The following is a 22,314-nucleotide window of genomic DNA, read 5'->3' as shown; positions in this document are numbered from 1 at the left end:
TTATGATGGTGTGCACTTTATTAGTGGCTCTGGTATTACAAATGCAGACCTGTTCTTTTGGGTGGGGATCAAGGGTAAAATGGAAATTATCTCTGATTACCAATGCTTTTAGGTGATATTGTCTTCTATCCATACTATGTAAATTTGTTGTTTTCATTTATTTTTATTTTTCATCATGAATGTTTCTTTTGGTTTTATCCTCTGTTAAAATTTACTTAACTTTATAGTCTAATTTATTTCAGTTTTCTCTCATTGTTTGTTTGATCAACATTAGGAGTTTAGATAATGGATTGGCAAGGACATTTAGGTGCTCTTCTGATGTTTAATGTTTTATTGTGTTGATGTTCGCTGTACCTTTACAGCCAATGAAACGCAGTATGTGCAATGCTTCATAAATGATGGTCTTTATTGATACATGTGTTCATCACATTGCATGAGTTGTCAATACAAAATAACAGTGGTCACCAAGGGAAATGATGGTAACTTAAAACAATATGAAAGATGTTGTTTAGCTGTCATAAATACAAGGAGGTTATCATCCCTCTAGAATGTTAAAGTGTCCATATTTTCTCCTACGGAGAATTATTGTAGCTTTGGTTTCTGCTTGCACAGCATCTTACTGGTGGAGAGCAAATGGAAGCTCAACCTCCAGCTTTCCATCGCTTACTCTCAGGTAAACATTTTCCACACCGTGGGGCAGGATGGCAGCGACACGGGTGAGGATCTGATCCACCACAGACCTGACGAACTCCAGAGCGTGCTTGATGGTGTTGTTAACCTCCTGCACATTCAGCAGGGAGTCGACATGCTCTGTCACGGTCTTCAGCACAGCAAGATAGTTGTGGTAGAGGATGTTGAAGTTCACAGAGACGATGTCCAGGATGTCAGAGTGCAAGCTGTCAACAAAGCCCTGGGCCTTCTCAACAACTTCTTGGAGGGTCTGTCCCACCTTCTCCAGGATATGGTCAAGGCTCTCCAGATTCTTCACCATCTCCACAACCTTTGTCAAGACGGCCTTCACCTGGTCCAGAATCTGGCTTCCAGTCAGGACCTCACCAGAGGGCATGGTCACCTGGATTGCGCTGATGGTGTCAACAACTGGTGTGAGGTAGGCATACAGGTTATCAGTGATCACCTGCAGAAGCTGCTCAAGTACTGTGCCAACGTTGATTGTGATCTTATGCACAATCTCAGGGAGAGTTGCCTTCTCCATTCCTGGAAGCTCGATCTGGGTCTCCCTCAGGAACTTGATGGCGGCATCAAGCAGGATCTGAACGGTCTTCTGGTACTGAACAACGACATCCCTGAAGAGGACAGACAGCTGGCTCATCTCGGGGGCGTGGCTCTTGGCAGTGTTGTAGGCCTCAGTGACTACGGTCACCAGTGTGTTCTTCACGCTCTCAAGAGTGCTGACGATGCCGTACTTCTCCAAGAAGCTGATCAGGGTTGAGGTGATGGCAGGAACTCTTTCCTCCAGACCAGAAATGATGTCCTTGGGGGCTTCCAGGTTGTAGGCAGCCTGCAGGTGCAGCTTGTCTCCATCCTTGGCAGCAGCTCTGATGGTCAGAATCTCCACATCACTCTCAGGGGCAGACTGTGTGACAAAAAGAAACAAGGTAAAGGTCAGGAGTGTGACTTTGTTTAAAACAAAATTTATAGAAAAAGAGTGTGTGTGTGTGTGTGTGTGTGTGTGTGACACAGTAATGTATATTGTTTGTGAACCAGCTATTCCTTACAAAAATGGAAATGTCAACAATGATACTTACAGCATAGCGACTGTACAGTCTAGCATACAGCTGGGATGGGACCCTGCCTTGGAGCTGAAGTCCGAGGAAGCCAGTGGATGGAGTAGAAATGGAAGCACTGGCACCATCCTTGCGGACTGAATAGCGGAAGTTCACATCAGTGAAGGTGGGGCTGATGATGTCCGCATTGATGGAGTGGCGGAAGGCACTGAAAAATTAACAAAGAATTAGAATTTTTTTAAAATTGATTTATACTAAGTCTGAAGTATATACTATAAACAACTGTTTTGGATTTTTTCCATTCTTACCCATCATCAGACATGGCTGCGGTAAGAGTATTCTGAATGTCAACAGTCAGGTCAGCATGTGTGAGGACAGCTTTGCCAGTCAGACTCAGAGCAGAGCTCTCCACAGCAGATGCAATGGAGCCTTTATTAAAGAAGAGACATGGGGTTATAAATCACATGGGTCTTACAAAGTGGCTCATAATTTAAAAGTCCTTTTAGTGATATGACCATAGAAAAAATAGGGGATTTAATACTCACTATCGAGGTCGTAGACCAGGAACTCAACTGGGGATGTTGCAGAGATTTTGAAGGCTCCCTTGGCATTAGGGATTTCAGCCTCTACTTCAGCCGCAGCAGTGGTGGTGTACACAGGGGTGACAATCTTGGCATTGATGGCAGCCTTCTGTTTTCCAGCGGTCAGTTCAAGAACAGTCTTGTCATAGATGCTGAGTTCACCCAGGGTGCTTGGCTGAGCAAGATCAACTTCCACATCAGCAGCCAGAGAGCTCAGGGGAGAGAGGTCAATGGTGGCCTTGGCAGAGTGCTTTCCCTTGGTGTTCAGGGCAGCCACATTGATTTCGTTGTTGGAGTCAATTTTCACAGTGGAATACACGCGGCTCAGGCCTGCTTCAAGAGCAATGTCTTCATCCAAATCAAGCTCAACCTTCAGGTCTCCATGGCTGATGTGTGCATTGCCATTGCTCTTCAGAGTTGAGCGAAGACCATTCTCGTTCAGGTAGGCATTAGCGGTGTTGTCCAGGGCTCCCTTTACAAGACCAGTATCCAGGATGGTTCCATCAATGTGCCCCTTTGTGGATGATTCCACAGACAGGAAGTAGAGACCAGCCTCAAGTTTCAGGCTGTTCTCAGCATCTCCAGAACCAACAGCCTTGATGACTGGGATGTCCAAGGTATACTTGATCTTGAGAGTAGAGGCTGCTTGGGGATGTTCCTTTGTGTCAGCTGTCAGGAGGTGGTTGGCCTCAGCAGTGAGGATGGGCAGATTCACCTTTGCATCAGTTGTAGCAGAAAGGGAAGCTTCCAGCTCTTCAGTGTTCAGGTTCAGAGTACTGTCATGGGTAGCCTGAACGTGAGCATTCTCCAGGGAAAGGGTTGTGGCCAGTTTCACACCTCTCTTGGTGGTAAGGCTGCTGGTACCGTCAATCTTGGCCTTCAGACCCTCAAAGACAGATGCAGAGATGGCACCGATGCGGATAACAACGTCATCCTCAGCAGACACCTCAGCATTGACATTCAGGTTGACGATGGAGGACTTGATAGAGGCTTCAGAGACCAGGCTTCTTGGCTTCTTGTACACAATCTTGGCATCCACATCAACTGTCTGCTCGGTGGAAGTCAGCAGGTGCTTCAGACCAGTGTGCTCATACAGATTGATCTCATTGATGGCTGGAGTCTTGAATTCAATGATTGGGACAGCAAGCTCAGGAATGCTAATAGGCACAGTCAAGAAGTCAAGGTTAGCTTCAGCATCAACAGAAGCATAGACTCCAGTTTCTGCCTGGTTGTTTTCAACAGTTACGTTGTAACCAATCTTGTACTGGTTAAGCTTGACAAGGGCCAGGGTGTTAATGTGCTGATGATCATAATTCAGGGTGACAGAGTAGTCATTCTGGAGATCAAGTTTAGCTGATAGTGTCTCGGCCAGGCTGGCCTTGGCATTACCCTTGTTCTGGAAGTCAAGCACAACCTGAAGGGGCATAACCAAAGCATGGATGGAGTTGGACAGGGTTCCACTGAGAGCACCAGCAAGTTCTGTGTCATGATTGGCCTTGATTTCAACCTTCAAGTCACCCAGGTTAGCCTTTCCAGAGGCGGTGAGCAGGCTGTTCTTGATGATTGGAGACTCGGCTTCAACACGGGCATCAAAGTTCAGGTAGCTGAGGACAACAGCATCAGCATTCAACACCTGCTTCATCTTGAGAGTGGCACTATTGATGTCACCAGTGTATGTCAACTTGGCAGTGCTGAGGTCCATGGTATAGTGCAGGTCACTCTTGAGTGTTCCCTCATCAGAGTAGTCAGGCAGGCCAAACTTGGTAGTTCCCTCATGTCCAATGGTCAGGGTGATGGTCTGACCTTCCAGACGAGCAGCTGCCTTTTGAGACAGATGGCTTTCACTGGTGTATGAGACCAGGGCAATGTTGATCTGGTGGTGGTAGGTTGTGTCGAGAGCCAAAGACAAACCATCAATAACTGCATTGTTGACCAACTCAGCTGTGATGGGAGATGTGGTTATCTTCACCGTGGTCTTTGCAGTGCCCTGGGGTGGGAGGCTCACTGTTGCCTCATGGTCAACAGCAAGGATTGAAGAAGTGAACTTCAGGGTTTCTGCGACAACGATCTGGTTCATATCTGGGAAGCTCACTCTAGCACTGGAATCCAGGTTGCAATCCAGTCCGCCAATAACGGAGGAAGATCCGTGGGCAGTCAGAGAGGCTGTGTACTGGCTTTCTTCAGCAGTTTGGAAATCAGCAGCAGATTGGAGGCTGTAGATGGGAGTGTTCACTTTGATTTCACCATAGAGCTTTCCAAAAGCTGGCACCATCAGCTCAGTGGGAATGTGAGGGAGCTTAATCTCAGGGATGGTCAAAGAAATGTCAATCAGATCCTCGGGATTGACCTTGGGGAAGGCAGGGAAAGAGATCTGTGGAAGGCTGATCTCTGGCAGTGAAATAGCAGACAGATCAGGCAGGTAGTTCATGGAGAGCTCTCCAAAGAAAGCATCCACATCCACGAAGGTGATTTCATAGTTGACAATGAAGTCAATGAGCTGTATAACCTTCTGCTTGATATCATCATAAGTGATGGTCATGGCTGGCACAGTATGGAAGCCCAGAATGGTGAACTCGGGCAGATCAATCTGTGTTGGGAGAATGTCTTGAAGGTGAGCCAGGCTGGCCTTCAGTCCAGTTGCGACTCCTTCAACGACCTGCTTAAGTTGGCCAATAATGGCCTGATCAGCAGCCAATGTCTGGATTGCATCAACAACTCCACCGAAGGTTTCAATGACAATGTCCATGACCTTGGTGTACACACTGCTCACTACTTGCAGGTAATGCTCAATTTCAGCTCTGAGGTCAACCTCTGGGAGTTTGGCCACCAGTGCCCTGATGTCATTCAGAGCCACGGTATCAATGATGTCCTTTACAGATTTGACTACATCAGCTGCCTTGATGCCTCTGAGTTCTTCCAGGAGGCCACTCAATGTGGACAGAGCATAGTTGACAAATTCCCTGGCTGCCTCAACCTTCTGTGGAATCTCAAGAGAAGCAATGAGTGTGTTCAGCTCGCCAGTGTAAGCAGCAATTTTCTCATTTGCATGATCTACAAAGGCATTGTAGTCAAATGACTTAACACTTTGCACAAAAGCATCAAGGTATTCATTCAAGTGCTCAATAGCCTGCTTGATCTCTGTGGCCTTCAGGTAGTTGATAGCATCTTCCAGTGCAACAGGGATGTGGATGGCCTTCAAAGTGTCAGCAACAACCTGTATGGTCTCATCGATTTTGAATTTCTGGATGAGCTCAACAACCTTCTCCAGGATGGCTTCAATTCTCTTGTCAAGTTCATATTTAACAAGTGCAGTTTTCACATTAGCATAGACTGCATTCAGCTTACCAATGATGTCCAATTCTGTCACCAGAGATTTCACTGTGTCTACAATCTTGTTAATTTGTTCTGTTGGAATTTGAGCCACAAGCTGATTGGTCAGACCTTCAATGTCAATGGAGAGAACCAGGCTTTTCAGATCCTCAGCAAACTGAGCCAAGCTGAAGCTGGAAATCATTTGTTTCAGTTCACTCACTCTTTCCTCAAGTTTGGCTTTGATGGCATATTGGGAATCCAGGTCGTGCAAGAGAGCAATGCTGCTGTCCTTCAGTTTCATCAAATCAATCTGCTTAATCAGATCTTCAACAAGCTCAATAACTGCAACAAGCATGGCATTGAAGTCATATTCCTCATTCAGTGCATTGAGCTGCTCAGTCAGCCTCTTGACAACAGCTTCAGACAGTGCTCCACTGGTAATCAGCTCTTTGGTCACTCTCACGGTATCGTTGATACGGGCAGCCAGATCAGTCAGAAGCTTCTCAAGTGCAGCCCTCAGGTTCATCAAAGTAGCCTCCAGGTCTTCAAGGGTGATGGCATACTCTCTGGAAAGGGACAGCAGGTCCTGTTTGAGCTGGATTGCTCTTCCCTCCACATTCAGTTCCTTCACAAAGTCGCTGATGTGCTGGGGAATACTCTCCAACTTGTTAACAAGGTCCTCTCTGGTGATGATAGTCTGCAGGGCCTCTGCAATGCTCACAATGGTAATTTTCAGATCTTCAAGGAGAGCTGGTACACTCTCAACAAAAGGCAGGTGGATGACGTGGCTAGAAGTGCTCTTGTCGTACTTCAGGAATCCAGAAACAGCAAACTCTTGGTTCTCACTGTCAGCTGTGTTGAGCAGACTGGTCAGGATGGCTCCTGACACTTCCAGTCCAAGCCTCTCTGGGTTGTTGTAAACACTGACCTCCTCATTGACAGCATGGTTGTTGAATTTGGTCTTCAGTGTCACATGAGCCTTCTGGTCGGAGGGAGTCAGGAGGGTTTCAATCTTGTTGTCAAGCACAGTCTCAATGGAAACACCATTGTCAAGGTTTTGAGAGGTAGAGACTCTGCATTCATGAGAGTGTGCGAATGCCAGTGGCTCTGCCTTCATGAGGAACTTGGTGTAAACTTGAGCAGTGTGCTTTCCATGCATGGTCAGGTCAGCGTCAGCATTGGCAATAGCATCAAGGTTGAAGCTGAAGGGGACAGCTGTGGCACGGGTGGTGGTATCAAAACGGAGAACTGGAGAGTTCAAGCGGGCATCATTGGTGATTTTAATAGCAAGTCCAGGAACAAATACCTCGGTGTTCTGGCTGAGGTGAGAGCCCAGAAGCATACCAGTTGTGCTGCACTTGGCATTGGCAGTCAGGTCAGCATACTTGACTTCATAAGTGTGCTTGAGCTCCTGTTCACCATAGGCTGCCTTCAGGCTTCCGGTCAGGTCAGCCTTGTAGGCCTCTGCCTTAAGCTCAGCATGATTCTCCAGGTTGGCATGCAGGACCTTCAGGTCATTGTTGATGTTCAAAGATGCAGTGTAGTCGTGCACATCCAGGACAATGGAATGGGTGTAAGAGGTTCCCTCAATGACAAATGCTTCCGCATTGGTTTTGAAAGCAATAGAAGCAGGGGTTCCAGTCAGAGACATGGCATTTGCAACCTTCATGTCAGCAAATTCACCCTTGATGTCAATGTTGAGGTCAACCTTGGATGCATCCACGGTACCGCTGAAGGTGTTCTCCAGCTTCAGAGGGCTCTGCAGAGATGTGGCTCCATTGGTGTTCAGGCCATCCTTGTTCAGTGTCAAAGATGCTTTGTGAGTGGCAGTGTTGTCGGCAAGCTTAACATCAGCATCACTGTTCACAGCCAGTCCGTTGACATCCAGGACGGCAGTCACAAGGGAATGGATGCGGTCTTCTGCGTGGTCAGCACTTGTTTCCATCTTGATGTTAACAACTCCAGCACCTGCAGAGGCTTCAGCCACATTCTGAATCTTCAGGCCGAGGGCATCTGCCTTGGTATCAGACTTCACAGCCAGTGTGGAATCCTTGATGGTCACTTCAGCATGGTGCAGCAGGGTGTCATCAAATGCAGCTGTGTTGGATGTGGCAGACAGCTCACCATTGGCAAAGACAGCAACAAATGTGTTCTGGGCCTTGGCAAGGGTGGAATCGATCTTCAGTGAGGAATCAATCTTGGCCTCTGGCTTGAATGGGAAGAATTCGATCGTCTGGGAGATGGAGGCATCACCATAAACAGGGCCAGCCCTGAGAGATGCTGCCAGGTTTCCATTTCCAGAGATCTCTTCTGTGTTCAGACCAGCATCACCGTGATACTCCAGAGACACCTGGACACCAAGAGGGCTGGTTGCTTCAATCTTGCTGTTGGATTTCAGGTTGAACTTGTCAGCAATAGTTGCTACCTCCACAACACTAACGCTGGCATCAATGAGCTTGTGGTGCACATGTGTCTTCACTTCAGCCTTGAGGGAATCATCAGGTGTGCCAGCAAGCAGCGCAGATGCTATATTAAGAGAATATAATGCAATTTTATTTATTTTCAACAAATATATGGGAATGTGTTTAAAATGTAATTTCAGAATGGCATGCAGTTATTAATAAACATGAAGCTTAGTGTAAGTACTCAATCAGTATTCACCTTCAGCCTTGAAGCAGAAGATATCTACAGGGCAGCTACCAGTAACCGCCACATTAGCAGAATAGCTGGGGTGGTCAACTGGATCTCTACCAGCAGAAACATCGGCCTCCAGGTTGTACAAGTTGCTGTGAACCTTGGCGGACACTTCAGCCTTTCCGAGGACAGGTACAGACACTGACACGTGCTCTGGAACGAAGACCTCGGGGAGAGGAATGTCAATGGAGGCAACCTCCAGACCCAGCTGTGGCACAGTCAGGTGAGGAGTGGTGAGAGCAGCAGGGAAGTTCAGGTCTCCAGAGGATTTTCCTCCAAGAGGCAGAGGAATGGCAATGGTGTAGTAGTGCTTGCCAAAGTGGTATTTGGCATCAGCCTCACTGCAATTGAAGAGCATTGATTGAATGAAATATAAATAAGCATGTTTAATGTTAAATATTTGTCATTTTTTATCACCTATGAACATGTGTGAAATAAACACATTTAATAAAACAGCATACTAATGACTTGCAAAGTTACGACGAAAACAAGAATGTTTTCTATAGTAATAGCTATTTGAAGCCTTTGTTCAAAGCGACATTTTCTAGCTATAATTTATCCAGTATGCAGTATTTTCATTGCTTCTGAAAATATAGATTAAAGGAACTGAATATTCATGTTTTAGCTGTCTTTACATTTAGAGAAACAGACGAGTAGCTTGTCATTATCAAGATGTACAATAGTTGCAATTAGGGATGCAACGGTTTTCAATAATTTATTGAACCGTTCGGTTTGGCCTGTTCGGTTCAATAGACTCACCTAAACCGCAATATTTCGGTATACGCGACATTAAACTTTTTATTAAATACAAGGTTATTGCGCGCGCGTAGCCTGGGAGCGATAGCAAGGAGTGCTTAGGACCCGGGGGATGCGTTTTCTCTGACTGTTCAGCTTGCCTCTCGTCAACCTTGCAACAACCAATCAGAATTTTACTGAATTTCCCAAGAGCCAATAAGCGCGTTGAAATGCAAATGAAGGAGTCATGTGAGAAGAAACAAACTTCACCGGCGGCTGTATGATCATGGCGACATTTGAAGTAGCCCACGAACAAGGCAAAAAGACCGTCAGTAAACAAAGCACAGTGTGCATTGCAAGCACTGCTTCACAACGATCACCTAATAAAGGTAACACATCCAACATGTCGGCCCACTTGCGCCTTCATCACCCGGCTGTAACCTTAAGTGGAGCAGCACGGAGAGTTAGTTTGCCACCGAAAACCCAACCATCCATTGCTGCAGCCTTTCGACAACAATATTCCTATAATTCCCAAAGACATAACGAATACGACGGCGTATTAGGGCCACGTATATATACTTTGTAAAGACGCAAATTTGCCACTTTAGAAGGTCGAAAATTTGCCACATTATAAAGTCTGTGTGTAACATTGTAACCGTGGTTCTGCCCTGCGTTGATTGCTCGCTAGCGTAGCCTAAGAAAGCGTGACGCCGACACAGCTGAGTGTATTCTCTTTTTGATAGTTTACTGGAAAATATTGTAGGGATGGGAGGTTATAGGAGATGGGGAGGCTGACATGTCATTCCAAACTCGGGTCATTTATTTTCCTGACGTTGTACATGCTAGGCTACGGGCAGCGGGAGGTGTCCACTCGAAAAACAATACCCAGACAGCACGTTCAGTCTTGCCGACGTCGGCAATTGGAGGGCACCAGCGGCAAAGGATCGGCAGGGTTTTTTCCCCATGCACATCAAATAAAACTTGTCAGTTTAGGTGGGCAAATCATCGGCGTGACGAGTCTACCCGACAGCGCACATTGGAGATCGGCGGAGGAACCGTGAAGAACCATTTAGCCGATCCCGCTTCTTTTTTTTTTAAATGCTGCCTGCTGCCGACGAGTATGAGAAGTCCGTTCGTTGGTCCACATCAAGCTGGCTGTGTAAGCACGAAGGTACGTTGAGCTTGTGTAAAATCCGTATGTCGCAAATGATATGATGATTTAATATATGATATGATATGATAGCAGCTATGATTTATCATATTTGGTAAAATGCTTAATACGGTGTAGATTAACCTTTTGAAGATAATAACGTTAGCAGCTAACGGTTACACAAGACGTTTCTCAAACTATCTGGTTAGCTGCTAACTGCTAACTTACATGTATATATATGGCTAACTTAGGATAACACATAAGTAAACTCATTGTAGAAGTGTTTTAAATCAGATATTGTATCCTATGACGTCTGTTGTGGCTATAAAATGCTTTAACGGGATGTGTTTTTAGCAAACGTCAGGTAGGTAGCTAGCGCTAGCGTTAGCGCAAGCATAATTATCTTGCCACTTTGCTGGCCGTACACAGCGAAATAAGCGGAAGTAGAGCGGACGCCGCCTGCAGAGATGGAAAACTCCAGCTTCAGAAAGTAAAAATCCAGCCATGTATTGGTTCCACCTGTGCACTTATCACAGGTGATCTCATTAATTAGCTGCTGTAGCTGAAGACTTGTGGTAATTAGAATCAGCTGGTTTAAGTGAATGGTTGGCATAGATATGATATGTGGTAGGACTTTTATTTTCTGAAGCTGGACTTTTTCACCTCTGCATGTCTGTGAGTGCTTGACTAATAAGTAAACGTGTAAGTTTCTTTATATGTGATGCATTGGGTTAGCTCTGGATGATGATGTGCTTTGTGTAAAGGCTCTTTTTCTGTATTTCCTAGTGCCACAAGATGATTGGCAGCAAGAGTCAACCAGTGATGAAGGGATGCGCTCAACTGAATACAAGGTAATTAACAAAATTGTCACACAGACACTCAGTGCGGTTACATGACCAGTCCAGTCTAGTCATCTAGTCTATTCTGCAATCTGACTAGTTGTCTTAGTCTAAAACTATACAGTCAAGTTAGTTTGACCTGAGAGCATGGTGGCTAGTTAGCAGGTCTCTTTAGATTAAAGACAATATTTCTACAATTAATTAATACTATAATATGTATTCTGCCTGTTTCGGTTTTAATATGGGTTGGAAGAAAAGTCTCTCTCTCTCTCTCCTTTGATGTAGGCTAGGCTGTGCAGAGTGCAAAAAGGCTGCCCTCATTCATACGGTCATTCTGACTGAATCTGATATGATCTGATACTGATTACCTGAAAATCATTTATCTTTGTTTTAACCGTTTTAATCTTTGTGTTTCAAGTGTCTGTGAACACAAACATGCAGCAGAGTCGTGAAACCCCTCAATCCCGTCCAGGCCTTCCAAACAGGACTCCTCTAAGTAAGACATATTTTAGTGTATGATGTGTTTTAAGTGTCTATACTTTGTTCACACCAAGAACAATAATGATAACGATAAAAGCGTCCACACAGGCCAACGATAAGAAAAGTCACTCATGTTAATGAATGTGATGGCTAGAATATTATGGGTTCTGATTGGCTGTTAGTTTTCTATCGTTCTCAAAATCGCTCTGAAAGTGATCAACAACGATATCGTTCTTGATGTCGTTATCGTTATAGTTTATGTGTGAACGTTGTCATTCATATTAACGAGAGCGATATTTATTTATAGTTATCGTTCTTGGTGTGAATGGGCCTTTAGTCTGTGTTATGGTAGGCTAGAGGCTGACACAGATGGGACTTGGTAGTCACTAGAGTAGCTAGCAGCCTGTTTTGTTTTTAATTTGGGTAGGAAGAAAAGTGTGTGTGTCTGTCTCTCTCTCTCTCTGCCGGTTCTTTGATGTAGGCTAGGCTGAGCAAAAAGTGCAAAAAGGCTGCCCTCATTCATACAGTCATTCTGACTGAATCTGATATGATCTAATACTAATTACCTGAAAGAATCAATCTTTGTTTTAATCGTTTTAATCTTTGTGTTTCAAGTGTCTGTGAACACACACGCAGCATGGTTGTGAAACCCTTCAATCCCATCCAGGCCTTCCACACAGGACCCCTCTAAGTAAGACATATTTTAGTATATGATGTGTTTTTATGTGTCTATACTGTGTTATGGTAGGCTAGAGGCTGAGACGGAGATTGCACTTGGTAGTCACTTTTGGTCACACACACACACACACACACACACACACACACACACACACACACAGTTCTATTAAAAAAACAAGACATTTCATACTATGTATTTTTGTTAACCTCTATGGTCAAAGATCAGAAAGTGCTAGATCAGTTCCTGCTGGTTGCACAGGTATTTTTGGCAGGTTCTCTCTGCTGTTGTCAGTAAACTACTGTATTATGCGCATTGCTTGTTAATTATGTGTTGTCTAATTTTGTGTATTTTCTTCCTGTACTTTCCCCAGCTGTTGAAAGGCTGAGCAGGTTGGACTCCAGCTGAAAATGGACTATGTAAAACAACTCCAAAAAACAATGCACAATACACCTTCATTTTGACAATAGGCCTATTTCATATTTCATAGCTGATTCTGGTTATTTTCCAATAATCTTCTTTACACTAGATTTAAATGTAATGTAAATTAATGACATATCTAGCTTCTGTTTAATACAAACATAACAGCTGCATGTACACTATACTGGCCATCCCCAAACTTCCCACAAAGTTGGGAGCATGGAATTGTCCATAGTCACATCTGCAGTCGTCTACATTAAGTCGAATCCACCTATTGATTGACTGACTGACTGACTGGCTGTTTTATTTTAAACTGACAGACTATTTGAAGGGATTTGTTATTTTTGTTGTATTTGTCAATGTGATTAGGTGAGTGTTGAAATAAATGTGAATTAAATAAATGAGTTGAGTATTGAAATAAATGTTTTGATATTTTGCAAAGACCAAGTAGGCCTAAAATAAATGTCCAAGTTCATCTCCAGATGCCCTCCTATTTTGTTATTTCTCTCATTCAACCATCAAACTTGAGATCACTCATCCATTCTTGTTTTCTGTTAGACTGGCATTCCCAGGTTGCCAGTAGCCTAAACGGGCTTTGCTTACTTCTCAACTAGCTCCCGTCAAATTGTTAAGGAAGCCGTGTCACGTTATTAGTGGAATATCACATAACTGTTGTTGATAGGCTACACAATAGGAAACGTGTGAACACGATCTGAAAGCAGCTAGCCTAAGCAAATCAATAAGACCTAATATAACGGTGGGATCCTAGTAGAGTGGCGGAAAGCATTCAAACGTCTCGCTCCTTTTGACTTAACTTTGGAAGGGCTGATTTTCGAGAGACGTAGCCGAAGATCAGCTGTTCCAGTGTTAAGTCAATGGGAGAGCGGCGTCCGAATGCTTTCCGCCACTCTAGTGGGACCGCGCCGCATAGGTCATGATAATATCGGGTTTAGGTGGGCTCACGGTCGGCAATCATTCTAATGCCGACATCTTCCCGACATCTTGCCGATTAGCAACCGATCTGCATAGGACATCGCGCCGAGGCATTTTATGTCGGCGCAGGCACACCGCCCCGACGTCGGCAAGAGCTAAATTGCTGTCTGGGTAAACTCACTGCTAAATCAGTCAATCGCTCGTCCACTCGTCAATCACACAACTCTCTCGCACACACACGCACACACACACACACACACACACACACGACAGGAGACACAGGGGAAACAGACACTTTTCGAAGTGGCAAATTTGCCACTTTCTTCTCGGAATATTGCCCCCCCCTGACAACATCAGGTTGCAATAATGTTCATTTCATTGTTCTAATATTTTTAATGCTGCACTGCACTTTTGTCTATGTTTACATTTTTTACGTTCATAAAAGAGGACAGGGCAGGCACTCCCAAATCAAATATCCATTTGAAACTACACATAATACTACCTCACCAATTATTTTGAGAAGATTTTCAGAATTGTTCACTACTTTTTTGAGGGTGTATAACAGTTAAGTATTTTCTTTAAATGTGTGAAGAACAGTGAGTTTATTAAATAAATAACTACACATTACGTTATGCTGCACTGCACTATGGATAACATTGCCTGTTTATGACAGAAGGCAATGATGGTGTTTTTTTCTTTTAATACATTTTTGTGATTCTGCTTCATCTGTGTCAGGCTATGCATTTAATATTTTCTCTGCAAGTGTAAGTAGAAGCACATTGTTGATTTGAAATAGAAAAGGCAAATATAGCCTCCTGTATGCTAGAGCCAAGATAATATTGATATATTGAAACCGAACCGTTACCGTGGCCCAAAAACCGTGATACAAACCGAACCGTGGCAAAACTGTACCGTTGCATCCCTAGTTGCAATCTGAAATTACTTACGCATTCAGGTACAGCCTCTCGGGCAGAGAAAGCTCAGGAAGAGAGGGAAGCCTCACGTTCTGCACATAAGGAAGCTCAGCCTCCAGCTTCTCCAGATAGGCATTGGTAGTCTGATGGAAACAAATTAGGCCAAAATGAATATATTACCTACTGTGTATTACTCTGAACAACAACTTTTAGGCCCTCATATTATCTTGAGTATTATCAGAGTGATTTAATCATGACTCCTTTCGTACCTCAACAGATTTAGCGAGGACATCGCCGAAGGTCATGCCAGACTGACCAATCTGGGCTGCAAGAAGACCATTCACAGAGGCCTTGACTTCATCAATGTGGGGGATGATGTTCTGGATCTCAGAGCTCACATCAGACTTAATCTCAGCTTCCAGTTTGTCAGCATCTGCGGCACAAGGTGAAACCAAGACATGGTATCAAATTAATCATGTAGACATGAAAAATACGCAAGACAGGCACAGGATATTAATGAAAGCAGATTATCACTTACCGTATTTCAGAACAATCTTCTGGGCAGAGGAAGTCTCTGGCAGCTTAACATCAGTTTCCAGTTCCAGGGTCAGGCCCTCAGCACGGTGGAGGTGTGCAGAGACCTTGGCATCAGCCTTCAGTACAGGCACAAGGAGCTGAAGGTCCAAAGTGGCGTCCTTCATTCCCTCAATTCTGTAAGAGACCGCCATAATGGTTAGGACTTGCACAGGTCATAGGTCCTGGAATTTTTTTTTAAAAACAAAATATTATTTGTCGTTATCAACAACAGATATTATTTTTCGTACTTGGCCAGGGCAACCAGAGAGGCCTGAGGAATGTTCTTGTTGACGAGGTCAATTTGGACAGAGTGTGTGGCCTTGCCCTTGGTGTTGGGGTCAACAGAGCCAAGCCTGAGTCCAACCTCCAAGTCATAATCAGGGATCTGCAGATCAGCCTCAACGGTGTACTGCTGCCTGTTGAACTTCACAGTTGCTGTGGCCTCAGCTGCTGCTCCTGTGATAGAAGTAGACAGTTATGCCAGCGCTCTCATTTAATCTGTTATCATTGTCATTTGATAAGTGTTCAGTAATACACTATATTGATATTTTAGGTGAATGTATCTGTTAGTGTTTAGCATTTTAAGACACTGTATTTACCTTCAGCCTTCAGAGTCAAAGTCACTTTGTCAGTCTTGTCCTCATAGGAATGGTCAATGTTGGCAACATATTCTGAGACTTCACCAGTAGGATGCAGCTCAATGGCAAGCCTAAAATAAAAGGTACATGTTTCATTCTTTTCAGAATTTCTGACAGCAACTGACGGTATAAGAACTATTTTAAGTACTTCTATGAAATTTCAGTTTCTCCTTGATTTGCTTACTTGCTGGCTCCAGTGAAGGGGAAATAGGGAGACTCATCGGTGTTCATGGCATCAGAGTATTGCAGAGCTGTGCAGTATTTCACGCCAGCGAAGACTGGTGTGCACTCTGTCACATCAACTCTCTCTCCTGTGGTTGGGATGGTCTTGATCTCAGCACCATGCACAGACACCAGGGAATTGCTATTGTAAGAGAGACAAAAGATCATGTTAATTAGGTTTCAGTTATGTGTCTTGCCTTCCTTAAGATTTATTCTTCAAAATGATGATGCAAAGATTCAAACATACGTGAGGCTGACGAGCTTGGCTGGGCCCTGAGGGGCAGGGATGGTCAGCTTGATGTTGTTGTTGGACACAGAGACCTTAGCTTTCAGGCCACTTTCGTGGTAGATGTTGGTGTGCATCTCCAGACCAGACTGAACAAAGTCAGGGAAGTGGGCTCCAACCTCAGTCACAAACTCAATGCCAGCGGATGGCATGAAGGCTACCTCACTCTGTGGATGAAGGGGAAGGGAATGGAGAATTTAACATTTGTTGTTGTAGCATACTTGTGTAGAACTATTTGATAGTATGCAGTTAGCTGTCTTACCATGTCAGAAGAAAGGTGCACTCCTCCCTTGATTCCAGGGGTGAAGGTACCAGACAGGGCAACCCTCAGAGGAACACCAGGGCCGGTTGGCAGGTAGAACTCATTGTCCATGAAGATGTAGTGGGCAAACAGCTCATTGTCAGCACTGGTCAGCAGTCCCTTGATGAACTATAAAGCATTGATATGAATAAATAAACAACCAAAGATTGTGCCTATCTTCCTGATATGCTTCGAGATAGCAAGAATATATGAAAAGTTGACTTGATTTTGGTTCTTGACTCACATCAGTGGGGAACATCTTCAGGAGGTTGTCAATCATCATTGCAGCGGAGTAGGCCATCTCTTCCATGTCCTTGGTCTTGAGGTAGCCAAGTTCCATTCCCAGCAGTCTCAGGTAGACCATGGCCTCAGGGGCATCCTGAGCCTTCAGGTCTCTGAACAGTTTGTTGACATTGCGGCTAAGCTCTCTCAGGAGATTCTGGGAAGACTACAGTGGGACAAAATATTGAGGTGATTTTTCATTTTTAAGACCTATCAATTTCTGATTTAAATATTGAGATATATGAGTTGAATACCTGTCTCTTCTTCCTATCGTTCCTCAGGGAAGGAAGGATGTTCTTCAGAGTCTGGCTGAAATGGCCAGGCATCCTATCAGCAGCATAGTAGATGGTCTTCATCACAGTGTCAGGGAAGAATCCATTGGCACCAAACAGGGCCTCAACAGTTGGCTCAAGTCCCTTGCCTTCCATGCCAACCTGAGGGTACAATTCATAATTAGATGGAGCAAACACATATTAAATTATAAATTACTTGAATTACTTCAACACTAAACTAATTGAATACTTTGTAAATACACTTTAAGGCTGGTACTTCCAGTCATACCTCAATCATGTCCACATCATAGCCAAAGGCATTCAGGGCCATATCCAGCACAACTTCCTTGGGCAAGTAGCTAGCTCCATCGAAGATCATGTTTCCCTCCAGGGATCCGACCTTGTAGTTGCGGGAGAATTTGGTTGGGTCCATGACAGTTCCAACCTCATTGCCCTGAAGAGCATCAAGAATCTTCTGCCTCAGCCTGTGCAGAAAAGAAACACATATTTGTCGGATGGTTAATTATTTTTTATTACTTCTTATTTACTAAATATTATTGAAAATTGAAGTTGTATGAAATTGAATGTAACATACTCCTGGGTCTCAGGTGCAGTGGAGCTCAGGATGTTGGTGACATGAGAGATGACAAAGCTCTTGGCCTGTTGGTTCTCCTCAATTGGCAGGGCAGCAGCCAGCTGAGAGAGTTCAGAGGGCTGAGGGTCCTTCATCAGCACCAGGTAGGCGGCAACACGCTTCTGCAGTGGGGCAGCACCGTCCAAAAGGACCTGCATGAGCACCTCTCTGCCCTGTAAAGGAAATAACAGATGTAGCCTAATTAGCAATGCTCAAAATACAGATTGCCAATAAATATTAAGACAAAGATGACTCTGGATTACCTCCTCAGGCAGAGCGGTCTGTCTGTAGGCCTGGATGGCAGCAAGCTGAACCTCTGGGGAAGCAGCGGGCTGGTTGACACACTGGACAACAGCAGATTTGAGGGCAGGGCTGGCAGCTCCCATAGCAGCGGCCATGTTACCAATAACCTGTGTGACATAGAGACCCATAATCACAACACTTGCAAATACTTTTAACAAAATTCAGTAGTACAGTAAGGAATCGTGGTTTTCAATGTGGTAACACTGTCTGCATGTTAACACAAACACACCTTCAGGGACATGAAAATGTGCTCCTGGTCACCAGTGCAGTCTCCAATCTGCTCCAAGGCAAAGTTGGCAACAGCCTCAATCTCAGGAGTGACCTTGCCCTCAGCCTGGTACAGTCTGTGGAAAGACAGTGAACATTCAACATTCATTTCTCAATCCTCCAGTCATAATCAATTCTTTTTTAAAACTTTGGACATGTATCTTACTTCTTGACAGCATTGCTGGCACCATAGAAGATGGGTTTGCTCTGCTTGAACTTGGCCATTTCCAGCATGTCATGGACGAGCTGGCGAGTGGGGTTGGGCATCAGACCCATGGCGTAGACTGTGGCGTCAATCTCCATAGAAGAGCTGTCGAAGGTCCTGAGGATCTGCATGATGGCACTGCTGCACTCGGGGGTGCCGCACTGGAACAGAGCCTGGTAGGTCAGGGAGCGAGAGATTTCCAGGGCCTCGGGCACGCCAGCGGCCAGGGTCTCAGCGGACATCTTGCGGACCATGCTCACGATCCTGTGGGCCAGATGGGCTCTCTTTTGTCCGTCGTCGGTCTTGGAAAGGCCAGCCAGTTCCCTCAGGAGAGCGAGAGCGGCATCTTTGTCCTGAATTGGGCTCTTGTCCACACTGGCGTGTGGGGTCAGGGTCTGCTCATTGGCCAGAACTACAAATCAAACAGGCAAACTGTAATCAGAAATGTTGTCTAGTGTTTTGTATATTTTAAAGTAAAATGACAGATGATGTATGTATGTATTTGTTTATTGAGTCCATTGCAGCCTTAAAGGAAATCTTACCAGGTTCAAAGACACTGTCGCTGTACTCAGAGACTGCCAAGAGGGTGGCCTTCTGCTTGCTCACGTTGGTAACTCCATGTTTCCCCCTGTGGAAATTATATCAGTTAAATCACAGTCAAACCAGGAGAGCTTTCTTCATATCTCACATCTGTTGTCACAGCTGACGTTTGGACATACTTGTGGGAGAAAGGCACCAGGATGTGGTTCTCAAGGCATTCACCGAACACTGGGTGGTGCTCTGCGTTGTCAAACTTGTAGTTGCAGGTCTGTGTGCTCTTGATCAGCTGGGCAAGAGGGTAGTGCTACATGGACGAGAGAGAATGTCCTTTTTAGACTTTTTTTTATCATTACGGTATATTAATGATTGGATTATGAATTTTACATAAACACAAATCAACGTTTGATTTAGGAAATGTTTTTTCTCTAAGGCAACATGTTTATCTATTGTGTCTTACAATTCCAAGAGCACATTTCATTCAAGTGTGAAATTGCCCTGTGTTCCCTCCTGAATGCTTTGTTTTGTATTTTTTTGTTTACACAAACAGTTGCCATAGTGTCTTACCATGCCAGTGATGAGGGCCAGGGGGCTGGTGTAGTCACTGACTGGATGGAAGTGGTCACACCTGGACAGGTCACGGGTGAGGGTGACGTCTGTGGCGATGTCCTCTCTAGCGTTCACGGTGTAGTCAGTCTTGCACAATCCATAGATGGTGGGCTGGACAATAAGACAAAATATTTAATGGCTTTTACTGGGTGGTACTTCTTTACTCTTCTGTTTATTCTTCCATTTTAATACATTTGGTTTTATATACTGAGGTTACCAAGGTTAAAAATCTACCATGGGCCTAATTGTGGCTAAGTATCAAAGCAGACCACATTGGAGAAGTAAACAAGTATTTTGCTGGAGCTTGTTTAGTCTACATACCATCCTCTTGTTCCTCTCCTCCTCCAGAACAGGCACAGCAAAGCCAGAGATCATTCCCCTCTTGATGTTGAGGATGTTGACAGGCTCATCGTCTTCAGGGAACAGCTTGATGATGTTGTCCCCTTCAACAGTGACCTTCAGAGGGTTCCTGGATAGGGAATTTTAGCAGCCATGTCACTTTCTAATTCGTACTGACGGTGCATTTCAGGAATTAAGGATTGAAAAGTGCTAGTGTTTAAGTTTGTTTTTGGAAATTTTAAGAGAAATGCATACTTCTCCATGGCAGCCTTGAAGGCATCAGTAGTGGCTGCGGGGGCAAAGACGGGCTCGCCAGCTGCATCGAAGTCAGCAACCTCGCTGAGCGTGCACTCAGTGGTGCGGACGATGTATTGGCAGGGGCCGGGAACATCAATCTCAACCTGTGGGTAAAAACAGGTTAGAGCTACGCATTTGTCTTCACTTTTCTGAAGGCAAACTTTTGGCAAGGTAATTAGTACAAGCTAAGTTGATTTTTGCAGTATGTTAACAATTAATGAAATTCAAAGTGATTTTCATAAGGTATTAGAATAACAAACTACATGTGCCATACCTTGCAGCTTCCCTTGGGGCCGTTGACGGCTCCATTGAGGAAGTTGAGGGACTCGGCTTCATACAGGAATTCATACTTGTGCAAAGGCTTGTACCTCTTGGCCACTAGGGGGAGATGAGAGAGCACTCAGTTGTGGTGTCTGGCTGACTTTCATACTCAAGGTTTGCTAACACTACACACATGATCTTTATTCGTTTACATTTCTTTTCAAATTGACCCTCAGAAACAGTGGAATAGTAATATTATGAACAATGTTATTTTTTAGATAGGATTATAATGAACAACATTTTAAGAAACTTACTCAGGCATGTTGCATCGTCATCAGCGTCTTTAAGGAATAAAAGAAAAACATTTAGTATACATAGTATACATTATAATAATAGTACATAGCAAGTAAAAAATAGGACAATATTTATATAATAAAACAAAATAATGAATACTGAAAAAAAGAAAAGAGACAGTTCCTATTCGGAAAACATTTATTTTATATTTGGAAAAAATAAAAAATAAAAATTCATGGAAAACATATTTTATATTAACAATAATTTTAAGAACACATGAAACAAATCCCCCCTAAATTCCAACCAACATCCAAGTGATCTAAGTTGTAACTGCAAATATGTTTTAGTTTCTCTTCAATATTAACCGAAAACTACCATACCAGTACAGGAGACTGTCCTGCCTGGGCATAATGCTTGAGCCTAGAGTTTGAGAGTAGAGGTGAGCTACTTACGGGCCAATGCGACAGCACTGAGGAGAAGTACGAGGCAGAGCTTTGTGTCCCCCATGGTGGGTTCGTTGAAGCTCTTTCCTTTCGGGTGGGAGCGAGTACTCAGACGAGACTGATTCCCCTCTTCCAGAACTGCTCTTTTATACCCCCAAGGGTAACCAGGGAGGGGTGGCTGGGACTGCAGAAATTACGGCATTTACTCCAAAGTCCAGGTGATATGCTCGGGTGGCAGGACAAAGGCAACTTGGTACATTTCATAAGGGTTCAGAGTTTTCAGTCCCACTGATAACCAGATAGTAGAAACTGTACTCTTTGAGTTATTTAGCCATTTTGTGCACTGTTAGTCTAGTAAAGATTACACTGATGTTCTAGCACTGAACTCAACCACACTTTTATTGGCAGTAATTATCTGATAACAGGGTCTGTCACTTTTAGACATGTCAACATGTAGAGGTATCATAAGAAATACAAGTCTACATTGACTGTATTGTTTGATTTCTCATTGATACTACATTTCACATTATTGTAATGTAATTGGCATTCTCATCCAGAGGTAACAAAGAGATTGCAGGGGCACAGAGATGGTGGCTTGCAACCAGTGGCGGACAGTACTTGAGTATGTTTACTCAATTACTGTGCTTAAGTCGCTTTTTCATGTATTTGTACCTTAATTGAGTATATCAATTTTGTTAAACTTTTACTTTTACTCCAGTACAATTCTAGCCTAAATATCTTACTTTTTACTCAGCTGCAATTTGTGACAGCTGCAGTTCCTTTTGTTAAAAAAAAAAACCTCTCCAAATACATGTGTTCTTCATGTGTACTTTCTATTAAGTGAGTTAGGCTTTAAATAATGGTGTTGCCTAACCTATGTTATTGTTATATCCACTATTTACTGTACCTTGTTGACCCCTTTTCACAATATTGATGTTACCATAACTAGCCTCATGACACCATTAAGCAAATGATGATAGACAACGCTAAATATACAATGATAGACAATATGGCACTATCAAACACAAAAGGGAACACCTTGATTTGGCCAGGAAGTGTAAAGCATTCA

The 22,314-nt window shown here is 44.0% G+C and overlaps 1 protein-coding gene and 1 long non-coding RNA gene across 2 annotated transcripts; one reads left to right on the top strand and one right to left on the bottom strand.

The window, feature by feature from the left end:
- Positions 1-445: 445 nt before the first annotated feature.
- Positions 446-21,309, bottom strand: LOC134098501 (apolipoprotein B-100-like). Its single transcript, XM_062551557.1, has 27 exons — positions 21,255-21,309; positions 20,522-20,625; positions 20,206-20,351; positions 19,933-20,080; positions 19,570-19,722; positions 19,185-19,309; positions 19,008-19,093; positions 18,427-18,877; positions 18,223-18,337; positions 17,954-18,100; positions 17,652-17,863; positions 17,346-17,541; positions 17,039-17,218; positions 16,747-16,950; positions 16,464-16,631; positions 16,163-16,368; positions 15,878-16,057; positions 15,655-15,764; positions 15,304-15,511; positions 15,018-15,190; positions 14,749-14,912; positions 14,513-14,622; positions 8,300-8,673; positions 2,291-8,164; positions 2,054-2,174; positions 1,767-1,953; positions 446-1,594 (listed from the first exon to the last, which is right to left on the bottom strand). The coding sequence occupies exons 1-27, from the start codon at positions 21,307-21,309 to the stop codon at positions 617-619; spliced, it is 11,175 nt and encodes a 3,724-aa protein (XP_062407541.1). The 3' UTR covers positions 446-616.
- On the top strand, positions 10,069-13,071 carry LOC134097940 (uncharacterized). Its single transcript, XR_009940974.1, has 5 exons — positions 10,069-10,238; positions 11,004-11,068; positions 11,475-11,552; positions 12,152-12,227; positions 12,586-13,071. It is a non-coding gene; the product is annotated as an uncharacterized LOC134097940 (long non-coding RNA).
- Positions 21,310-22,314: the final 1,005 nt, after the last annotated feature.

Source organism: Sardina pilchardus, chromosome 12 (genome assembly GCF_963854185.1).
Source record: "Sardina pilchardus chromosome 12, fSarPil1.1, whole genome shotgun sequence".
In the NCBI taxonomy this organism is placed as follows: domain Eukaryota; kingdom Metazoa; phylum Chordata; class Actinopteri; order Clupeiformes; family Clupeidae; genus Sardina; species Sardina pilchardus.
The sequence above is the reverse complement of the archived record's forward strand: the minus strand, read 5'-3'. Positions and strand labels throughout refer to the sequence as shown.

Excerpts from the sequence above, each read along its gene's own strand:
- LOC134098501 (XM_062551557.1), bottom strand. The coding sequence starts at position 21,309 with ATGGGGGACACAAAGCTCTGCCTCGTACTTCTCCTCAGTGCTGTCGCA. Across the intron at positions 20,626-21,254 it reads CAGTGCTGTCGCATTGGCCC|TGGCCAAGAGGTACAAGCCT; the intron begins GTAAGTAGCTCA and ends ATCTCCCCCTAG. Across the intron at positions 8,674-14,512 it reads GAGAGGCTGTACCTGAATGC|TGAGGCTGATGCCAAATACC; the intron begins GTAAGTAATTTC and ends CTTCAATTGCAG.